Source organism: Oncorhynchus mykiss, chromosome 5 (assembly GCF_013265735.2).
Source record: "Oncorhynchus mykiss isolate Arlee chromosome 5, USDA_OmykA_1.1, whole genome shotgun sequence".
NCBI lineage: Eukaryota > Metazoa > Chordata > Actinopteri > Salmoniformes > Salmonidae > Oncorhynchus > Oncorhynchus mykiss.
Genome location: NC_048569.1, coordinates 94099448 through 94115694, shown reverse-complemented (window position 1 = coordinate 94115694; position 16247 = coordinate 94099448). Strand labels below are relative to the sequence as shown.

Here is a 16247-nt window from a genome sequence, read left to right as displayed (position 1 = left end):
CTCCCTGTATCTTCATGACAACCTGTCTGTCTCCCTGTATCCTCATGACAACCTGTCTGTCTCCCTGTATCTTCATGACAACCTGTCTGTCTCCCTGTATCCTCATGACAACCTGTCTGTCTCCCTGTATCATCTCAAGCTGTGCATATCCTTTAATTAAAATGCAGAAACACAGTAGTGGGTTAGTCAAATTCTACACACTGTTATAACAAAACCCAACTCAATGAAATGCACTTGAAATAGAGGTTGACTTGACATAGTACATTTGTCAACTGTTAGCTTACAATATTATGACTAATTAATAGATTATGCACCCCACTATTCATGCCAACAAATGCTTGATGTGGTGTTAGCCAGACATTTCAAAGGAGTGAAAGAGACATTTCAACACCAGCTCAGTATCTGTGAGTCTCTGCCCAGGGCAGAGGCTGTTGTTAATGACTGCTTCCTCAATCTTTGTTTCCTGTTGCAGCCCGGGCTTTGGGCTCTGGCACCTACTCAGAGACGCTCTTATCTGTCTGACCGACACAATAGGATAGAGTCCAGATATCTAAAAGAGGGAGGGGGAGAGAGGGAGAAAGTTTCCAAGTTGGAAATTCCAGAGTAGCTTATTCACGCCCAGGCAGTGTCATAACGATGAATTCCGGTCTTTGGCCGTTGTTGAAGTGTTGGTTGGTGTATATATATGTGTGCACAGAGTACCAGAGAGCAGTATCATTTCATCCACTGGATCAGACTAGAAACATATCCTTTGGAGATTTACCTGCAAAAGAGCATCACATTTTAATCTTACAATGGTAAGTACTGTTGAGAGAATTGTTTTATGCCTTAAAATTAAGATGCACCAGTTAGTTTATATACATTTCAGACAGCCAATGCATTCTCAGTCTGTAAAGTATGGCTTGATGTTGTCTCCACAGGACTTCTGCTCTGCATCACAGCAAGCCAGAAGCCCCAGCTCATGGATCACCCTCTTCCTCCTGTACACAGGTAAGAAGCACATTTCAAAAGATCTATGCATTTCTAAAATCCCACTCATGTAAACTCATTCATGTACTGTATGTCAATATTGACCTTTTTGTCATTTCTCAGTTGTCACCATGTGCACTAGAGTAGAGGGCTGGTCCTACCATCACTCCAACAAAACTATGAACTGGGACACTGCTAGAAAGTGGTGCACGGAGCACTACACTGACATGGTGGCAATCCAGAACCGTGGAGAGATCTCCCACCTTAACAGCATCCTGCCCAGGCAGGCCAACTATTACTGGATAGGGATCCGTAAGGTGGACGACGTGTGGACCTGGGTGGGGACCAATAAGATCCTGACTAAAGAGGCAGAGAACTGGGCAGACGGGGAACCCAACAACGGGGGGAACAATGAGGACTGTGTGGAGATGTACATCAAGAGAGAGAAGGACACAGGGAAGTGGAACGACGAGTCTTGTATGAAGAAGAAGACGGCTCTGTGCTTCACAGCCTCGTGTCAGAGCGACTCATGTTACCATGGAGAGTGTGTGGAGACCATCAACAGCCACCGCTGTAAATGCTCTGAGGGCTTCTACGGAGAGCAGTGTGAACACGGTAAGCAAGCCCAGGATGATATAGTCCAAATATCTAATACAGGCAGTATGAAGCCAACTGTTATCACACTCAATGTTCTCTTAATTGTAACTCTTTGCCTGTTTTCCTTTGTTGGCAGTTGTTGAATGTAAGATGGAGGAGGTCACTGTCCCTGCTAATGCCAGTGTCAGTTGCTCTCACCCCAATGGGAATTTCTCCTTTGACTCGACGTGTCAGTATTCCTGTGAAGAGGGGTACCGGCTGAGCAGCTCCGGGCCTATGAGATGCACAGCCTCAGAATCATGGTCAGAACAGCCTCCCACGTGTGAATGTAAGTATATCCTCTTATAAACCTTATACATAAGGTGTTCTGGAAGGACTAAATAGAGAATAAAAAACGGCTACAATTTGTCATAAACTTTTGATTTGTACTTTCTTTGAATTACTTCAGTGTCTTGCTGTCGGTCTTTATACCAGTATGACAGCTTAGACCTCCTGTATTTCAGTTGTTGTGTATCTTGAGTAATGTCTTCATCGTGGCACATTTAGTCAGTTATTACAATCTGCCCTCTCCTCCTCAGTGGTCTTATGCAGTGAGCTGTATGAACCTGGGAAGGGTTCCATGGCCTGCTCCCATCCCCTGGGCTCCTTCAGCTACCTGTCCACCTGTACCTTTACCTGTGAGGAGGGCTATGAGAGGCTGGCCTCCAGCTCTACTACCCTGCAGTGTGGAGCCTCGGGACAGTGGAACGACTCACAGCCGCAGTGTATTGGTGTGTACAGGTTCTGGATATCTGTAAACGTAGCCCCCATAACATGTTACATCAACTGTAGTTGCTATAAATATATGAATGACACAGGACATTTTCCATTCAGAAATATCTAGGGGGACAAATAGAGTTTTGTAATTGTATGACAGTAGAATTGTCTCTGGACACAGACTGACCACTGCATCACTATTCACTCTGTCTTGCAGCTGTAAGCTGCCCTACCCTCCAGCAGCCACAGGATGGCGCTATCAGCTGTGGAGAAGACTTCACCTATGGAAGCAGCTGTAACTTTAGCTGCTCTGAGGGTTATATCCTCAAGGGGGCGATCACACTGACCTGCACATCAGCTGCTGAGTGGAGTGAGGAGATACCACACTGTGAAGGTAAGGACAAACTTTTTTGCATCTTTAAACTAGACCTGATTTAAACCATTGTCTATGTTGACAATAATTTTTAAATCAATTTAAACCAATGTATTTATTGACAAGATAGACTTCTGACCACTCTAACAATGAAAAAACATGTCCTCAAATACGGAAGTCAGGAAAGAAATGGCAAGAACAGGTGGGACCATTCTAGACAATGAGAGGGCAGAGATGCGTGTGAACAACAGACCATAGAAACAGATTGAGGACTCATCTCTGTATATCAATCAAATGTATTTATAAAGCCCTTCTTACATCAGCTGATATCTCAAAGTGCTGTACAGAAACCCAGCCATAAACCCCAAACAGCAAGCAATGCAGGTGTAGAAGCACGGTGGCTAGGAAAAACTCCCTAGAAAGGCCAAAACCTAGGAAGAAACATAGAGAGGAACCAGGCTATGAGGGGTGGCCAGTCCTCTTCTGGCTGTGCTGGGTGGAGATTATAACAGAACATGGCCAAGATGTTCAAATGTTCATAGATTACCAACATTAGAACAGAACATGGCCAAGATGTTCAAATGTTCATAGATGACCAACAGGGTCAAATAATAATAATTACAGTGGTTATCGAGGGTTCAACAGGTCAGCACCTCAGGAGTAAATGACAGTTGGCTTTTCATAGCCGATCATTCAGAGTTTCTCCACCACTCCTGCTGTCTCTAGAAAGTTGAAAACAGCAGGTCTGGGACAGGTAGCGCGTCCGGTGAACAGGTCAGGGTTCCATAGACGCAGGCAGAACAGTTGAAACAGGAGCAGCAGCATGGCCAGGTGGACTGGGGACAGCAAGGAGTCATCAGGCCAGGTAGTCCTGAGGCATGGTCCTAGGGCTCAGATCCTCTGAGAAAGAAAGAAAGAAAGAAAGAAAGAAAGAAAGAAAGAAAGAGAAATAAAGTATTAGAGAGACCATACTAAAATTCACACAGGACACCGGATAAGACAGGAGAACTACTCCAGATATAACAGATTTACCCTAGCCCCCCGACACATAAACTACTGCAGCATAAATACTGGAGGCTGAGTCAGGAGGGGGGCTATCTGTGCCATTATAGAGTCTGTGACAGCATTGACACATTTAGTCATGTATTGCGATCTGCCCTCTCCTCCCCAGTGGTCTTATGCAGTGAGCTGTATGAACCTGGGAAGGGTTCCATGGCCTGCTCCCATCCCCTGGGCTCCTTCAGCTACCTGTCCACCTGTACCTTTACCTGTGAGGAGGGCTATGAGAGGCTGGCCTCCAGCTCTACTACCCTGCAGTGTGGAGCCTCGGGACAGTGGAACGACTCACAGCCGCAGTGTATTGGTGTGTACAGGTTCTGGATATCTGTAAACGTAGCCCCCATAACATGTTACATCAACTGTAGTTGCTATAAATATATGAATGACACAGGACATTTTCCATTCAGAAATATCTAGGAGGGCAAATAGAGTTTTGTAATTGTATGACAGTAGAATTGTCTCTGGACACAGACTGACCACTGCACCACTCTGTCTTGCAGCTGTAAGCTGCCCTACCCTCCAGCAGCCACAGGATGGCGCTATCAGCTGTGGAGAAGACTTCACCTATGGAAGCAGCTGTAACTTTAGCTGCTCTGAGGGTTATATCCTCAAGGGGGCGATCACACTGACCTGCACATCAGCTGCTGAGTGGAGTGAGGAGATACCACACTGTGAAGGTGAGGACAAACTTTTTTGCATCTTTAAACTAGACCTGATTTAAACCATTGTCTATGTTGACAATAATTTTTAAATCAATTTAAACCAATGTATTTATTGACAAGATAGACTTCTGACCACTCTAACAATGAAAAAACATGTCCTCAAATACGGAAGTCAGGAAAGAAATGGCAAGAACAGGTGGGACCATTCTAGCCAATGAGAGGGCAGAGATGCGTGTGAACAACAGACCATAGAAACAGATTGAGGACTCATCTCTGTATATCAATCAAATGTATTTATAAAGCCCTTCTTACATCAGCTGATATCTCAAAGTGCTGTACAGAAACCCAGCCATAAACCCCAAACAGCAAGCAATGCAGGTGTAGAAGCACGGTGGCTAGGAAAAACTCCCTAGAAAGGCCAAAACCTAGGAAGAAACATAGAGAGGAACCAGGCTATGAGGGGTGGCCAGTCCTCTTCTGGCTGTGCTGGGTGGAGATTATAACAGAACATGGCCAAGATGTTCAAATGTTCATAGATTACCAACATTAGAACAGAACATGGCCAAGATGTTCAAATGTTCATAGATGACCAACAGGGTCAAATAATAATAATTACAGTGGTTATCGAGGGTTCAACAGGTCAGCACCTCAGGAGTAAATGACAGTTGGCTTTTCATAGCCGATCATTCAGAGTTTCTCCACCACTCCTGCTGTCTCTAGAAAGTTGAAAACAGCAGGTCTGGGACAGGTAGCGCGTCCGGTGAACAGGTCAGGGTTCCATAGACGCAGGCAGAACAGTTGAAACAGGAGCAGCAGCATGGCCAGGTGGACTGGGGACAGCAAGGAGTCATCAGGCCAGGTAGTCCTGAGGCATGGTCCTAGGGCTCAGATCCTCTGAGAAAGAAAGAAAGAAAGAAAGAAAGAAAGAAAGAAAGAAAGAGAAATAAAGTATTAGAGAGACCATACTAAAATTCACACAGGACACCGGATAAGACAGGAGAACTACTCCAGATATAACAGATTTACCCTAGCCCCCCGACACATAAACTACTGCAGCATAAATACTGGAGGCTGAGTCAGGAGGGGGGCTATCTGTGCCATTATAGAGTCTGTGACAGCATTGACACATTTAGTCATGTATTGCGATCTGCCCTCTCCTCCCCAGTGGTCTTATGCAGTGAGCTGTATGAACCTGGGAAGGGTTCCATGGCCTGCTCCCATCCCCTGGGCTCCTTCAGCTACCTGTCCACCTGTACCTTTACCTGTGAGGAGGGCTATGAGAGGCTGGCCTCCAGCTCTACTACCCTGCAGTGTGGAGCCTCGGGACAGTGGAACGACTCACAGCCGCAGTGTATTGGTGTGTACAGGTTCTGGATCTGTAACATGTTACATCAACTGTAGTTGCTATAAATATATGAATGACACAGGACATTTTCCATTCAGAAATATCTAGGAGGATAAAAATAGTTTTGTAATTGTATAACAGTAGAATTGTCTCTGGACACAGACTGACCACTGCATCACTATTCACTCTGTCTTGCAGCTGTAAGCTGCCCTACCCTCCAGCAGCCACAGGATGGCGCTATCAGCTGTGGAGAAGACTTCACCTATGGAAGCAGCTGTAACTTTAGCTGTTCTGAGGGTTATATCCTCAAGGGGGCGATCACACTGACCTGCACATCAGCTGCTGAGTGGAGTGAGGAGATACCACACTGTGAAGGTGAGGACAAACTTTTTTGCATCTTTAAACTAGACCTGATTTAAACCATTGTCTATGTTGACAATAATTTTTAAATCAATTTAAACCAATGTATTTATTGACAAGATAGACTTCTGACCACTCTAACAATGAAAAAACATGTCCTCAAATACGGAAGTCAGGAAAGAAATGGCAAGAACAGGTGGGACCATTCTAGCCAATGAGAGGGCAGAGATGCGTGTGAACAACAGACCATAGAAACAGATTGAGGACTCATCTCTGTATATCAATCAAATGTATTTATAAAGCCCTTCTTACATCAGCTGATATCTCAAAGTGCTGTACAGAAACCCAGCCATAAACCCCAAACAGCAAGCAATGCAGGTGTAGAAGCACGGTGGCTAGGAAAAACTCCCTAGAAAGGCCAAAACCTAGGAAGAAACATAGAGAGGAACCAGGCTATGAGGGGTGGCCAGTCCTCTTCTGGCTGTGCTGGGTGGAGATTATAACAGAACATGGCCAAGATGTTCAAATGTTCATAGATTACCAACATTAGAACAGAACATGGCCAAGATGTTCAAATGTTCATAGATGACCAACAGGGTCAAATAATAATAATTACAGTGGTTATCGAGGGTTCAACAGGTCAGCACCTCAGGAGTAAATGACAGTTGGCTTTTCATAGCCGATCATTCAGAGTTTCTCCACCACTCCTGCTGTCTCTAGAAAGTTGAAAACAGCAGGTCTGGGACAGGTAGCGCGTCCGGTGAACAGGTCAGGGTTCCATAGACGCAGGCAGAACAGTTGAAACAGGAGCAGCAGCATGGCCAGGTGGACTGGGGACAGCAAGGAGTCATCAGGCCAGGTAGTCCTGAGGCATGGTCCTAGGGCTCAGATCCTCTGAGAAAGAAAGAAAGAAAGAAAGAAAGAAAGAAAGAAAGAAAGAAAGAAAGAAAGAAAGAAAGAAAGAAAGAAAGAAAGAAAGAAAGAGAAATAAAGTATTAGAGAGACCATACTAAAATTCACACAGGACACCGGATAAGACAGGAGAACTACTCCAGATATAACAGATTTACCCTAGCCCCCCGACACATAAACTACTGCAGCATAAATACTGGAGGCTGAGTCAGGAGGGGGGCTATCTGTGCCATTATAGAGTCTGTGACAGCATTGACACATTTAGTCATGTATTGCGATCTGCCCTCTCCTCCCCAGTGGTCTTATGCAGTGAGCTGTATGAACCTGGGAAAGGTTCCATGGCCTGCTCCCATCCCCTGGGCTCCTTCAGCTACCTGTCCACCTGTACCTTTACCTGTGAGGAGGGCTATGAGAGGCTGGCCTCCAGCTCTACTACCCTGCAGTGTGGAGCCTCGGGACAGTGGAACGACTCACAGCCGCAGTGTATTGGTGTGTACAGGTTCTGGATATCTGTAAACGTAGCCCCCATAACATGTTACATCAACTGTAGTTGCTATAAATATATGAATGACACAGGACATTTTCCATTCAGAAATATCTAGGAGGATAAAAATAGTTTTGTAATTGTATAACAGTAGAATTGTCTCTGGACACAGACTGACCACTGCATCACTATTCACTCTGTCTTGCAGCTGTAAGCTGCCCTACCCTCCAGCAGCCACAGGATGGCGCTATCAGCTGTGGAGAAGACTTCACCTATGGAAGCAGCTGTAACTTTAGCTGCTCTGAGGGTTATCTCCTCAAGGGGGCGATCACGCTGACCTGCACATCAGCTGCTGAGTGGAGTGAGGAGATACCACACTGTGAAGGTAAGGACAAACTTTTTTGCATCTTTAAAATAGACCTGATTTAAACCATTGTCTATATTGACAAGAGTTTTTAAACCAATGTATTTATTGACAAGATAGACAGACATATGACCACTCTAACAATGGAAAAACATGTCCTCAAAGATGGAAGTCAGGCAGGAGATGGCGAGAACAGGTGGGACCATTCTAGCCAATGAGAGGGCAGAGATGACTGTGAACAACAGACCATAGAAATATATGTATTTTATTTTATTTTATTTAACTAAGCAAGTCAGTTAAGAACAAATTCTTATTTAAAATGACGACCTACCAAAAGGCAAAAGGCCTCCTGTGGGGACCTGGGCTGGGATAAAAATAACAAATAAATTCTATTAAAATATAGGACAAATTACACATCACGACAAGAGAGACAACACAACACTACGTAAAGAGAGACCTAAGACAACAACATAGCAAGGCAGCAACACATGACAACACAGCATAGTTCAGTAGCAACACAATATAACAACATGGTAGCAACACAACATGGCAGCAGCACAACATGGTAGCAACAACATGGCAGCAGCACAACATGGTAGCAGTACAGAACAGGGTACAAACACTCTTAGGCACATACAACAGCACAAAGAGCAAGAAGGGAGAGACAACAATACATCACGCAAAGCAGCCACAACTGTCAGTAAGAGTGTCAATGATTGAGTCTTTGAATGAAGAGATGGAGATAAAACTGTTCAGTTTGAGTGTTTGTTGCAGCTCGTTCCAGTCGCTAGCTGCAGCAAACTGAAAAGACGAGCGACTCAGGGATGTGTGTGCTTTGGGGACCTTTAACAGAAGGTGACTGGCAGAACGGGTGTTGTGTTTGGAGGATGAGGGCTGCAGTAGATATCTCAGATAGGGGGGAGTGAGGCTTTAAGAGGGTTTTATAAATAAGCATCAACCAGTGGGTCTTGCGACAAGATTACAGAAGAGTATAGAGTGCAGTGATGTGTCCTATAAGGAACATTGGTGGCAAATCTGAAAGCCGAATGTTAAAGAACATCTAGCCGTTCAAGAGCACCCTTACCTGCCGATCAATAAATTACATCTCTGTAATTTAACATGGGTAGGATGGTCATCTGAATCAGGGTTAGTTTGGCAGCTGGGGTGAAAGAGGAGTGATTACAATAGAGGAAACCAAGTCTAGATAGAGGACTCATCTCTGAATCTGTGCCATTATAGAGTCTGTGACAGCATTGACACATTTAGTCATGTATTGCGATCTGCCCTCTTCTCCCCAGTGGTCTTATGCAGTGAGCTGTATGAACCTGGGAAGGGTTCCATGGCCTGCTCCCATCCCCTGGGCTCCTTCAGCTACCTGTCCACCTGTACCTTTACCTGTGAGGAGGGCTATGAGAGGCTGGCCTCCAGCTCTGCTACCCTGCAGTGTGGAGCCTCGGGACAGTGGAACGACTCACAGCCGCAGTGTGTTGGTGTGTACAGGTTCTGGATATCTGTAAACGTAGCCCCATCAACTGTAGATGCTATAAATAAATGAATGACACAGGACATTTTCCATTCAGAAATATCTAGGACGGAAAATAGAGTTTTGTAATTGTATGACAGTAGAATTGTCTCTGGACACAGACTGACCACTGCACCACTCTGTCTTGCAGCTGTAAGCTGCCCTACCCTCCAGCAGCCACAGGATGGCGCTATCAGCTGTGGAGAAGACTTCACCTTTGGAAGCAGCTGTAACTTTAACTGCTCTGAGGGTTATATCCTCAAGGGGGCGATCACAGTGACCTGCACATCAGCTGCTGAGTGGAGTGAGGAGATACCACACTGTGAAGGTAAGGACAAATATTTTTGCATCTTTAAAATAGACCTGATTTTAACCATTGTCTATATTGACAAGAGTTTTTAAATCAATTTAAACCATTGTCTATATTGACAAGAGTTTTTAAACTCTTAATTAACAAGACCACTCTAACATGACCACTCTAACAATGGAAAAACACGTCCAATATTAAGTCATTTTTCTCAAAGTTGCTGAAATGCCACGTGCGTCCACTTATATCAGTGCATTCGTAAAACAACATGTATTTATTTAACTTGGCAAGTCAGTTAAGAACAATTTGTTATTTACAATGACGGCCTACCCCAGACAACGCTGGGCCAATTGTGTGCCGCCCAATGGGATTCCCAATTACAGCCGGTTGAGATGCAGCCTGGATACAAACCAGGGACTGCAGGGATGCCTCTTCCAATGAGATGAAGTGCATTAGACCGCTGCACCACTCGGGAGCCCCAAACTACCAGGGCCATAAACATAACATTACGAAACTTCTATTCAATCAAATAAGCCTCACGTAGCAAGTTAACAATGACATTTTGTTGTTGACCAAATTCGACACCATCTCATTGACCGTCATACTAACATTCCTCACTTCATGGGCTTATTTTCATGGACAGATTTAAAACTCTCACTTCGAATCTTCTTCTCTGTTTAAACTCAGTCAATTTACACACGATACTAAAACACTATAGACTGAGTTTAAATAGAGAGAAAGAAATGAAGTGATATATATATATAATATATATATATATTAATATACCTTTTAGCAGACGCTTTAATCCAAAGTGAGTTGCAGTCATGCGGGCATCCATTTGACCTATAGGTCTTATCTCCTTCTGGATGTCTGCCACACACATGAGCTCTCCAACGACAATCATTTTCATTATTTCATCCACAACTGTTTGTTTCCTTTTGTGGTGTTTTTATATACTAACCACTGTGTCCTTCTCTCAGCTGTCCAGTGCCCCTCTCCTGTGGTTCCTCTGGGGGGTCAGGTCAGCTGTGAGGCCCCCTCACATCCCTGGGGCTCTGTCTGCAACTTCAGCTGTGATGAGGGCTACGATCACCAGGGGGCCCCAAACATGCAGTGTTCACGGTCAGGGGAGTGGAGCGCTGAAACACCTACCTGCACAGGTATGTTATAACCTCTGTTACTCTTTCTGTGAGACACAATCAAAATGAATATTCTGTGAGACACAACCAAATTGAAATTCTGTGAGACGACCAACTTGGATTTTTGCTGGTCATCAGGACAATGTATGTTTATGTAGAGGTTATAAAGGCTTTATGAATGCATCATGAATGCATATCCTACATAAGGGGGCTACCAAAATTCGACCATTCTTGAGAGGGTTGTAAATCAGTGATGTGACCAATCAGTTGATTCAGATTGTTTGACTGTTTTCCTCTGTTGTTTCTTCTTTCCTCCAGCCACACCTGAGCCTCCATTGAACCCCACTATCCTAGGCCTGGCAGCAGGGGGCGCTGTGTCATTATCTGGCCTGTCTCTGGCTGCATGGCTCCTCAAACGAATCAGACAGAAAGGTAAACACAGAAGAAGTCCCTTATCTTCTACACTCACAGTCATTGGCTAGGAATAAGAAAGTTATAAGAAATTCAAAGATATCTCTGTTTCATAACACAGATTTGATTCAGAACTTACCTAACTTACTTGACAATACTCATCAATATGCTCTTCATTGCCTCCTTCCAGCTAACAAGTTTGATCTGAACAGCACCTCAGACATTGAGGAACCTTTACAGACCTACAGGAACAGCATCGACAGCCTGATATAGAGACCAACAACAATAACAGCAGGAACAACAGCAGGAACAACAGCAGGAACAACAGCAGGAACAACAGCAGGAACAACAGGCTGGCTCTGTTTTCAAAGAAGATCTGCTGGTCACACCTGGATCACAGTTCCTCAGTATTGTAATGTAGTAGGTTAGATAGCCTTGAATCGTCTGACTGGGAGAGAGGTGCTACGTTGAGTATACAGAATCATCTGTTCTCATGATGGTCCTACAGAAAATGTATTTTTTCTCCCAAAGGGAGTTTTGTATTGAACAAATTGTTCACCACTGGCTGGTATATGACCACAAGTCGACACATTTCTTATGATACTGATTTTGACAGCTATTTTATACAAACTACAGAAAGTTATATATTGTATTCCCCTGTATAATTATTTGTATTATCATAAATATATTTTTATGATTTTACAGAACTGTGAAATCAATGCCTTTCAGTATTTAAGATGTATTTATTTTTAAACCACAGTCTGTGTGTTACAGAATTACATTTGATGTTGAAAAAGTGTCTTTTTAAATATAATAAACATTTCAAACATTGTCAATAATGTTCTTATTTTTTCCATTATTTTCTGTCTGATGCTTTATATTATAGCTGTAAATAAATAGTCCATGGCTATCTGAGTTCAAATGTACCAACAGAGAGCAACATTACTTCAAATACACCAGTAGAATAAGAATAGGTGGAGTGGCACGAAAGGACCCCAAGAGGGATTCGCTAAGCCCCACGCCCCCCTTGGTTACTTTAGCAACGTCTGACATTTTCCCAGGAAGCCCAAATCCCCTTTCAACCACTGGAAATATCCCATCAGAATGATCCCAATCTGTGTTTCTAATAAACAATAAAATAAACACAGACTACCCCTTGAAAATCAGGAAACTCTTTGGTATTTTGTGTCAGACTGTCATTACAATTGCTTCACAGAAACCTGGTAAAATAATGTGTGTAGTGTAACTAGCCACTAAATGGCTCTGAATTCACCTTCAGCATACAGTCAAAGCTATAACCACACAGAGCACAGTATGAAGATAGGCAGACACTGCTTCTCTTATAGAAATCCCTGATAACACTCATAGGAGATGTCATGGCAATAGTGGCTAGCTAAGCTCATACGTAGAAACACATCATAGGGTATCTTCTCGCCAGTGGTGGAAAAAGTTTTCTTCATACTTGAGTAAAAGTAAACATACCTTACTTAATAGGAAATGACTCAAGTAAAAGTGAAAGTCACTGAGTAAAATACTTGTAAAAGTCTAACAGTATTTGGTTTTAAATATATTTAAGTACTAAAAGTACATGTAATTGCTAAAATATACTAAAATACAAGTAAAATCAAAAGTAAAAGTACAAGTATAAATCATTTCAAATTCCTTACATTAAGCAAAGCAGACAAACACATGTTCTTATTTACAGATAGCCAGGGGCTCAATCCAACACTCAGACATCCTTTACAAAGGAAGCGTGTGCTTAGTGAATCCGCCAGATCAGTGTCAATAGGGATGACCGGGGATGTTCTCTTGATAAGTGTGTGAATTAATCCCTGTCCTGCTGAGCATTCAAAATGTAACGAGTACTTTTGTGTGCCAGGGGAAATGTATGGAGTAAAAAGTACATCATTTTCTTTATTTACATTTTTTATTTAACCAGGCATGTCAGCTATGAACAAATTCTTATTTACGATGACGTCCTACCCCGGGCCAAACCTGGCCTACCCCGGGCCAAACCTGGCCTACCCCGGGCCAAACCTGGACGACACTGGGCCAATTGAGCACCACCCTATGGGACTCCCAATCACGGCCAGATGTGATGCAGCCTGGATGTATCCACAAAGCATCTCAGAGTAGATGTGTTGATCCAGAATCAGTTTTATTGGACCGGTGGGACCTGATACTAGATCAGCACTCCTGCTCTGAAATACTTTGTGGATACGAGAGGGAGGGGGTCACCTATCAACATTGCAACACAATGGTACGCTCCATGCTGTCAGCACGGGCGCTTGTTCCTGTCTGGTGGGAGACTGACTCAGGTCTTTAGAGGGGTTGTGTCTGGGTCATTTCCAAATGCGGTACCATGACCTCATGACCTCAGGCCCTTATACAGTACATAAAAATAAAAAAAAACTTTATTGCAGACCACTTTAGACAGCAGGTATTTGATGAGGTCATATCCCCCACTGTGAATCCCCACTTTATTGCAGACCAGTTTAGACAGCAGGTATTTGATGGCGTCATATCTGCCACTGTGAAACCCCACTTTATTGCAGACCACTTTAGACAGCAGGTATTTGATGGGGTCATATCCCCCACTGTGAAACCCCACTTCAGTGGAGACCAGGACCATTGTGTTCCTCCCTCAACTTTTGCTAACCTCTCTGTCAGCATGTGGCGATCCTTCATTCGGGGCAAGTGGGGCAGAGCCCCCCCTGTATTGAGCCCCACATTTTTAGCAACAAAAAAAACAGGGCTTGCATGTTTTGCATGTTATTTTGGCATTAATAGGTGTCCCATATAGTTTGCAAACGATGTAAAAAATAATGTATATCATTGAGTTAATAAAGCTGCATACAAACATGGTGGCCAAGGCAGCTTCAAAATGCAGGTGTTTCAGCCTAGCGCAATGCTTTCCGTGGTGGTGGGGCAAACCAGCAGAAAATATGTTGTTCCATGATTGGCTCTGTGTTCTGTCACTCATGGAGACACTATGTCACCGCCAAGTCTAAGGGTAGAGCTAGAAACATTTTGCCCTTTGGGTGCTGCCATAGAGTTACATTAGAAGTGCCCATCCAAGAAGGCTCAAGGTCATTGGCGACAGATAAAATGACGTCAAATCACGTTATATGTACAGTAGCTTTGATTGGACTGATCATGTCATAATCATACTTTCAAAATCTTAGCTAGCAAGCTAGCAGTCATCATCATGAATCAAGTTGACAATCAACTCGCAAATCATTTTTAATCTTTGTCATATGAAGAGAAATAATGAAGAGACATTATAGATAAAACGTATCGGTGCTCATCGGCCATTGGACATTGCACAACAAGTTGGAAATCGCAAATTTAACAATGAATGGTTTGGACGGAACGACTGACAGTGGCTAACTGCAAGCATTGCAAAGCCATCACTAGCCTGCTATTCATTGGAGTTAGGATGAAGAGGCTCTTTTCCAAGTTTAAAATCATAAACATTCAACATTGTCCATGCTGTCAATGAAGCATGATTTGTGCTGCGCTCACAACTGTTAACTCGGAACTGCGAAAACTTTGACTTCAGTGAGTTCAAGACAACTGGGAAGTCGGGAATAAACGAGCTCCAACTGGGAAAATACGTTTTGAACGGTCATCCGACTCGGAATTGTAAATCCGGCCTCTTTATAGAGCTACGACGTCATCATATCTCGACCTTGTCCCCCCCCCCCCCCCCGAGTTCCCAGTTGTTTTGAAAGCAACATAAAACCAGAGAATGCCAGACTTTGATGACAAAATTTGCCCATAAAGGACCGCCGCACCACCTTCCTGTTCAAGTGAACACAGCACAACAAGGGGAGTCCAAGAATGTATTGTATGCTGCTGCATAAATGATGTAATATACCAGGGAGGTAGCTAAGAAAGTAGCCCATGTGTAGCCCATGTGCCTCACCCTAATAATTTGGTCTATTTACCCCTATATTTGCTGTTCTGACTTGGCGGTGACCATGTAGCCTATAACCTGTTTTAGAGAAATTAAATCATTGAATATTGTAAGAGCTTTCATTGTCTGTGTCACGTTCTGACCTTGGTTCCTTTGTTTTGTCTTTGTTTATATGGTCAGGGCGTGAGTTGGGGTGGGCAGTCTGTTTGTTTTTCTATGTTTGGTTTCTGTGTTCGGCCTAGTATGGTTCTCAATCAGAGGCAGGTGTCGTTAGTTGTCTCTGATTGAGAATCATACTTAGGTAGCCTTTTTCCACCTGTGTTTTCATGGGTGTTTGTCTTCCATGTCAGTGTTTGTCGCCACACGGGACTGTTTCGTTGATGCATGTTTATTATTTTGTTCCAGTGTTCAGTTGTGTTTTTGAATAAATCAATATGGACACTTACCACGCTGAGTTTTGGTCCGATCCTTGCTACTCCTCCTCAGACGAAGAGGAGGAAATCCGTTACAGTCTGCTTCTATACACCTCTATTTATCCTACGGTTCTGACTTGGTGTACATGGAGAATACTTTCAGAACGGCCCATGTTCTGAATTCTGTCGTACATTTCGAAAGTGCTCAACAAATAGCTATATTGACTACTTCCGTCCTAGCTCGCTCATTAATGTCTTAAAGAGATGGCCTCTTATCCACTTGTCGTTCCCTATTGCCATAGTTTGTACATCTCAATTGTCATTAGAAAGCACATTTGTTTAAGCAAGTCAGCCATAAAAGCTGTTTCTTTAAAAAGCAGTAGATGAGGCTGAATGAACTGTTTCGCTGCCAGACAATGCTCACTGGTAGCCAGGTGTAGCAGTGGTAAGATTTTGGGACTGCAGTAGGGGACAGTTTTATATAGGCCGTAACAGTTTGTGGGCACCGCTTGTCACCGTTATAGTGCAAGAAATGTTTTGTTTAGAAACAGATCTCATCTTTAGCTAACCTCTCTGCCAGCATCGTGAGGGGACAGAAACAGATCTCATCTTTAGCTAACCTCTCTGTCAGCATCGTGAGGGGACAGAAACAGAT

General features: G+C 43.6%; 1 protein-coding gene across 1 annotated transcript; it reads left to right on the top strand.

Annotated features, from left to right (window-relative positions):
• The first annotated feature begins 615 nt into the window (after positions 1 to 615).
• On the top strand, positions 616 to 12096 carry LOC110524880 (E-selectin). Its single transcript, XM_036978882.1, has 17 exons — positions 616 to 797; positions 921 to 990; positions 1093 to 1584; positions 1703 to 1894; positions 2145 to 2336; positions 2540 to 2716; positions 3867 to 4058; positions 4255 to 4431; positions 5582 to 5773; positions 5960 to 6136; positions 7331 to 7522; positions 7726 to 7902; positions 9180 to 9371; positions 9555 to 9731; positions 10691 to 10870; positions 11168 to 11281; positions 11451 to 12096. The coding sequence occupies exons 1-17, from the start codon at positions 795 to 797 to the stop codon at positions 11531 to 11533; spliced, it is 2979 nt and encodes a 992-aa protein (XP_036834777.1). The 5' UTR covers positions 616 to 794; the 3' UTR covers positions 11534 to 12096.
• The last annotated feature ends 4151 nt before the right edge of the window (positions 12097 to 16247 follow it).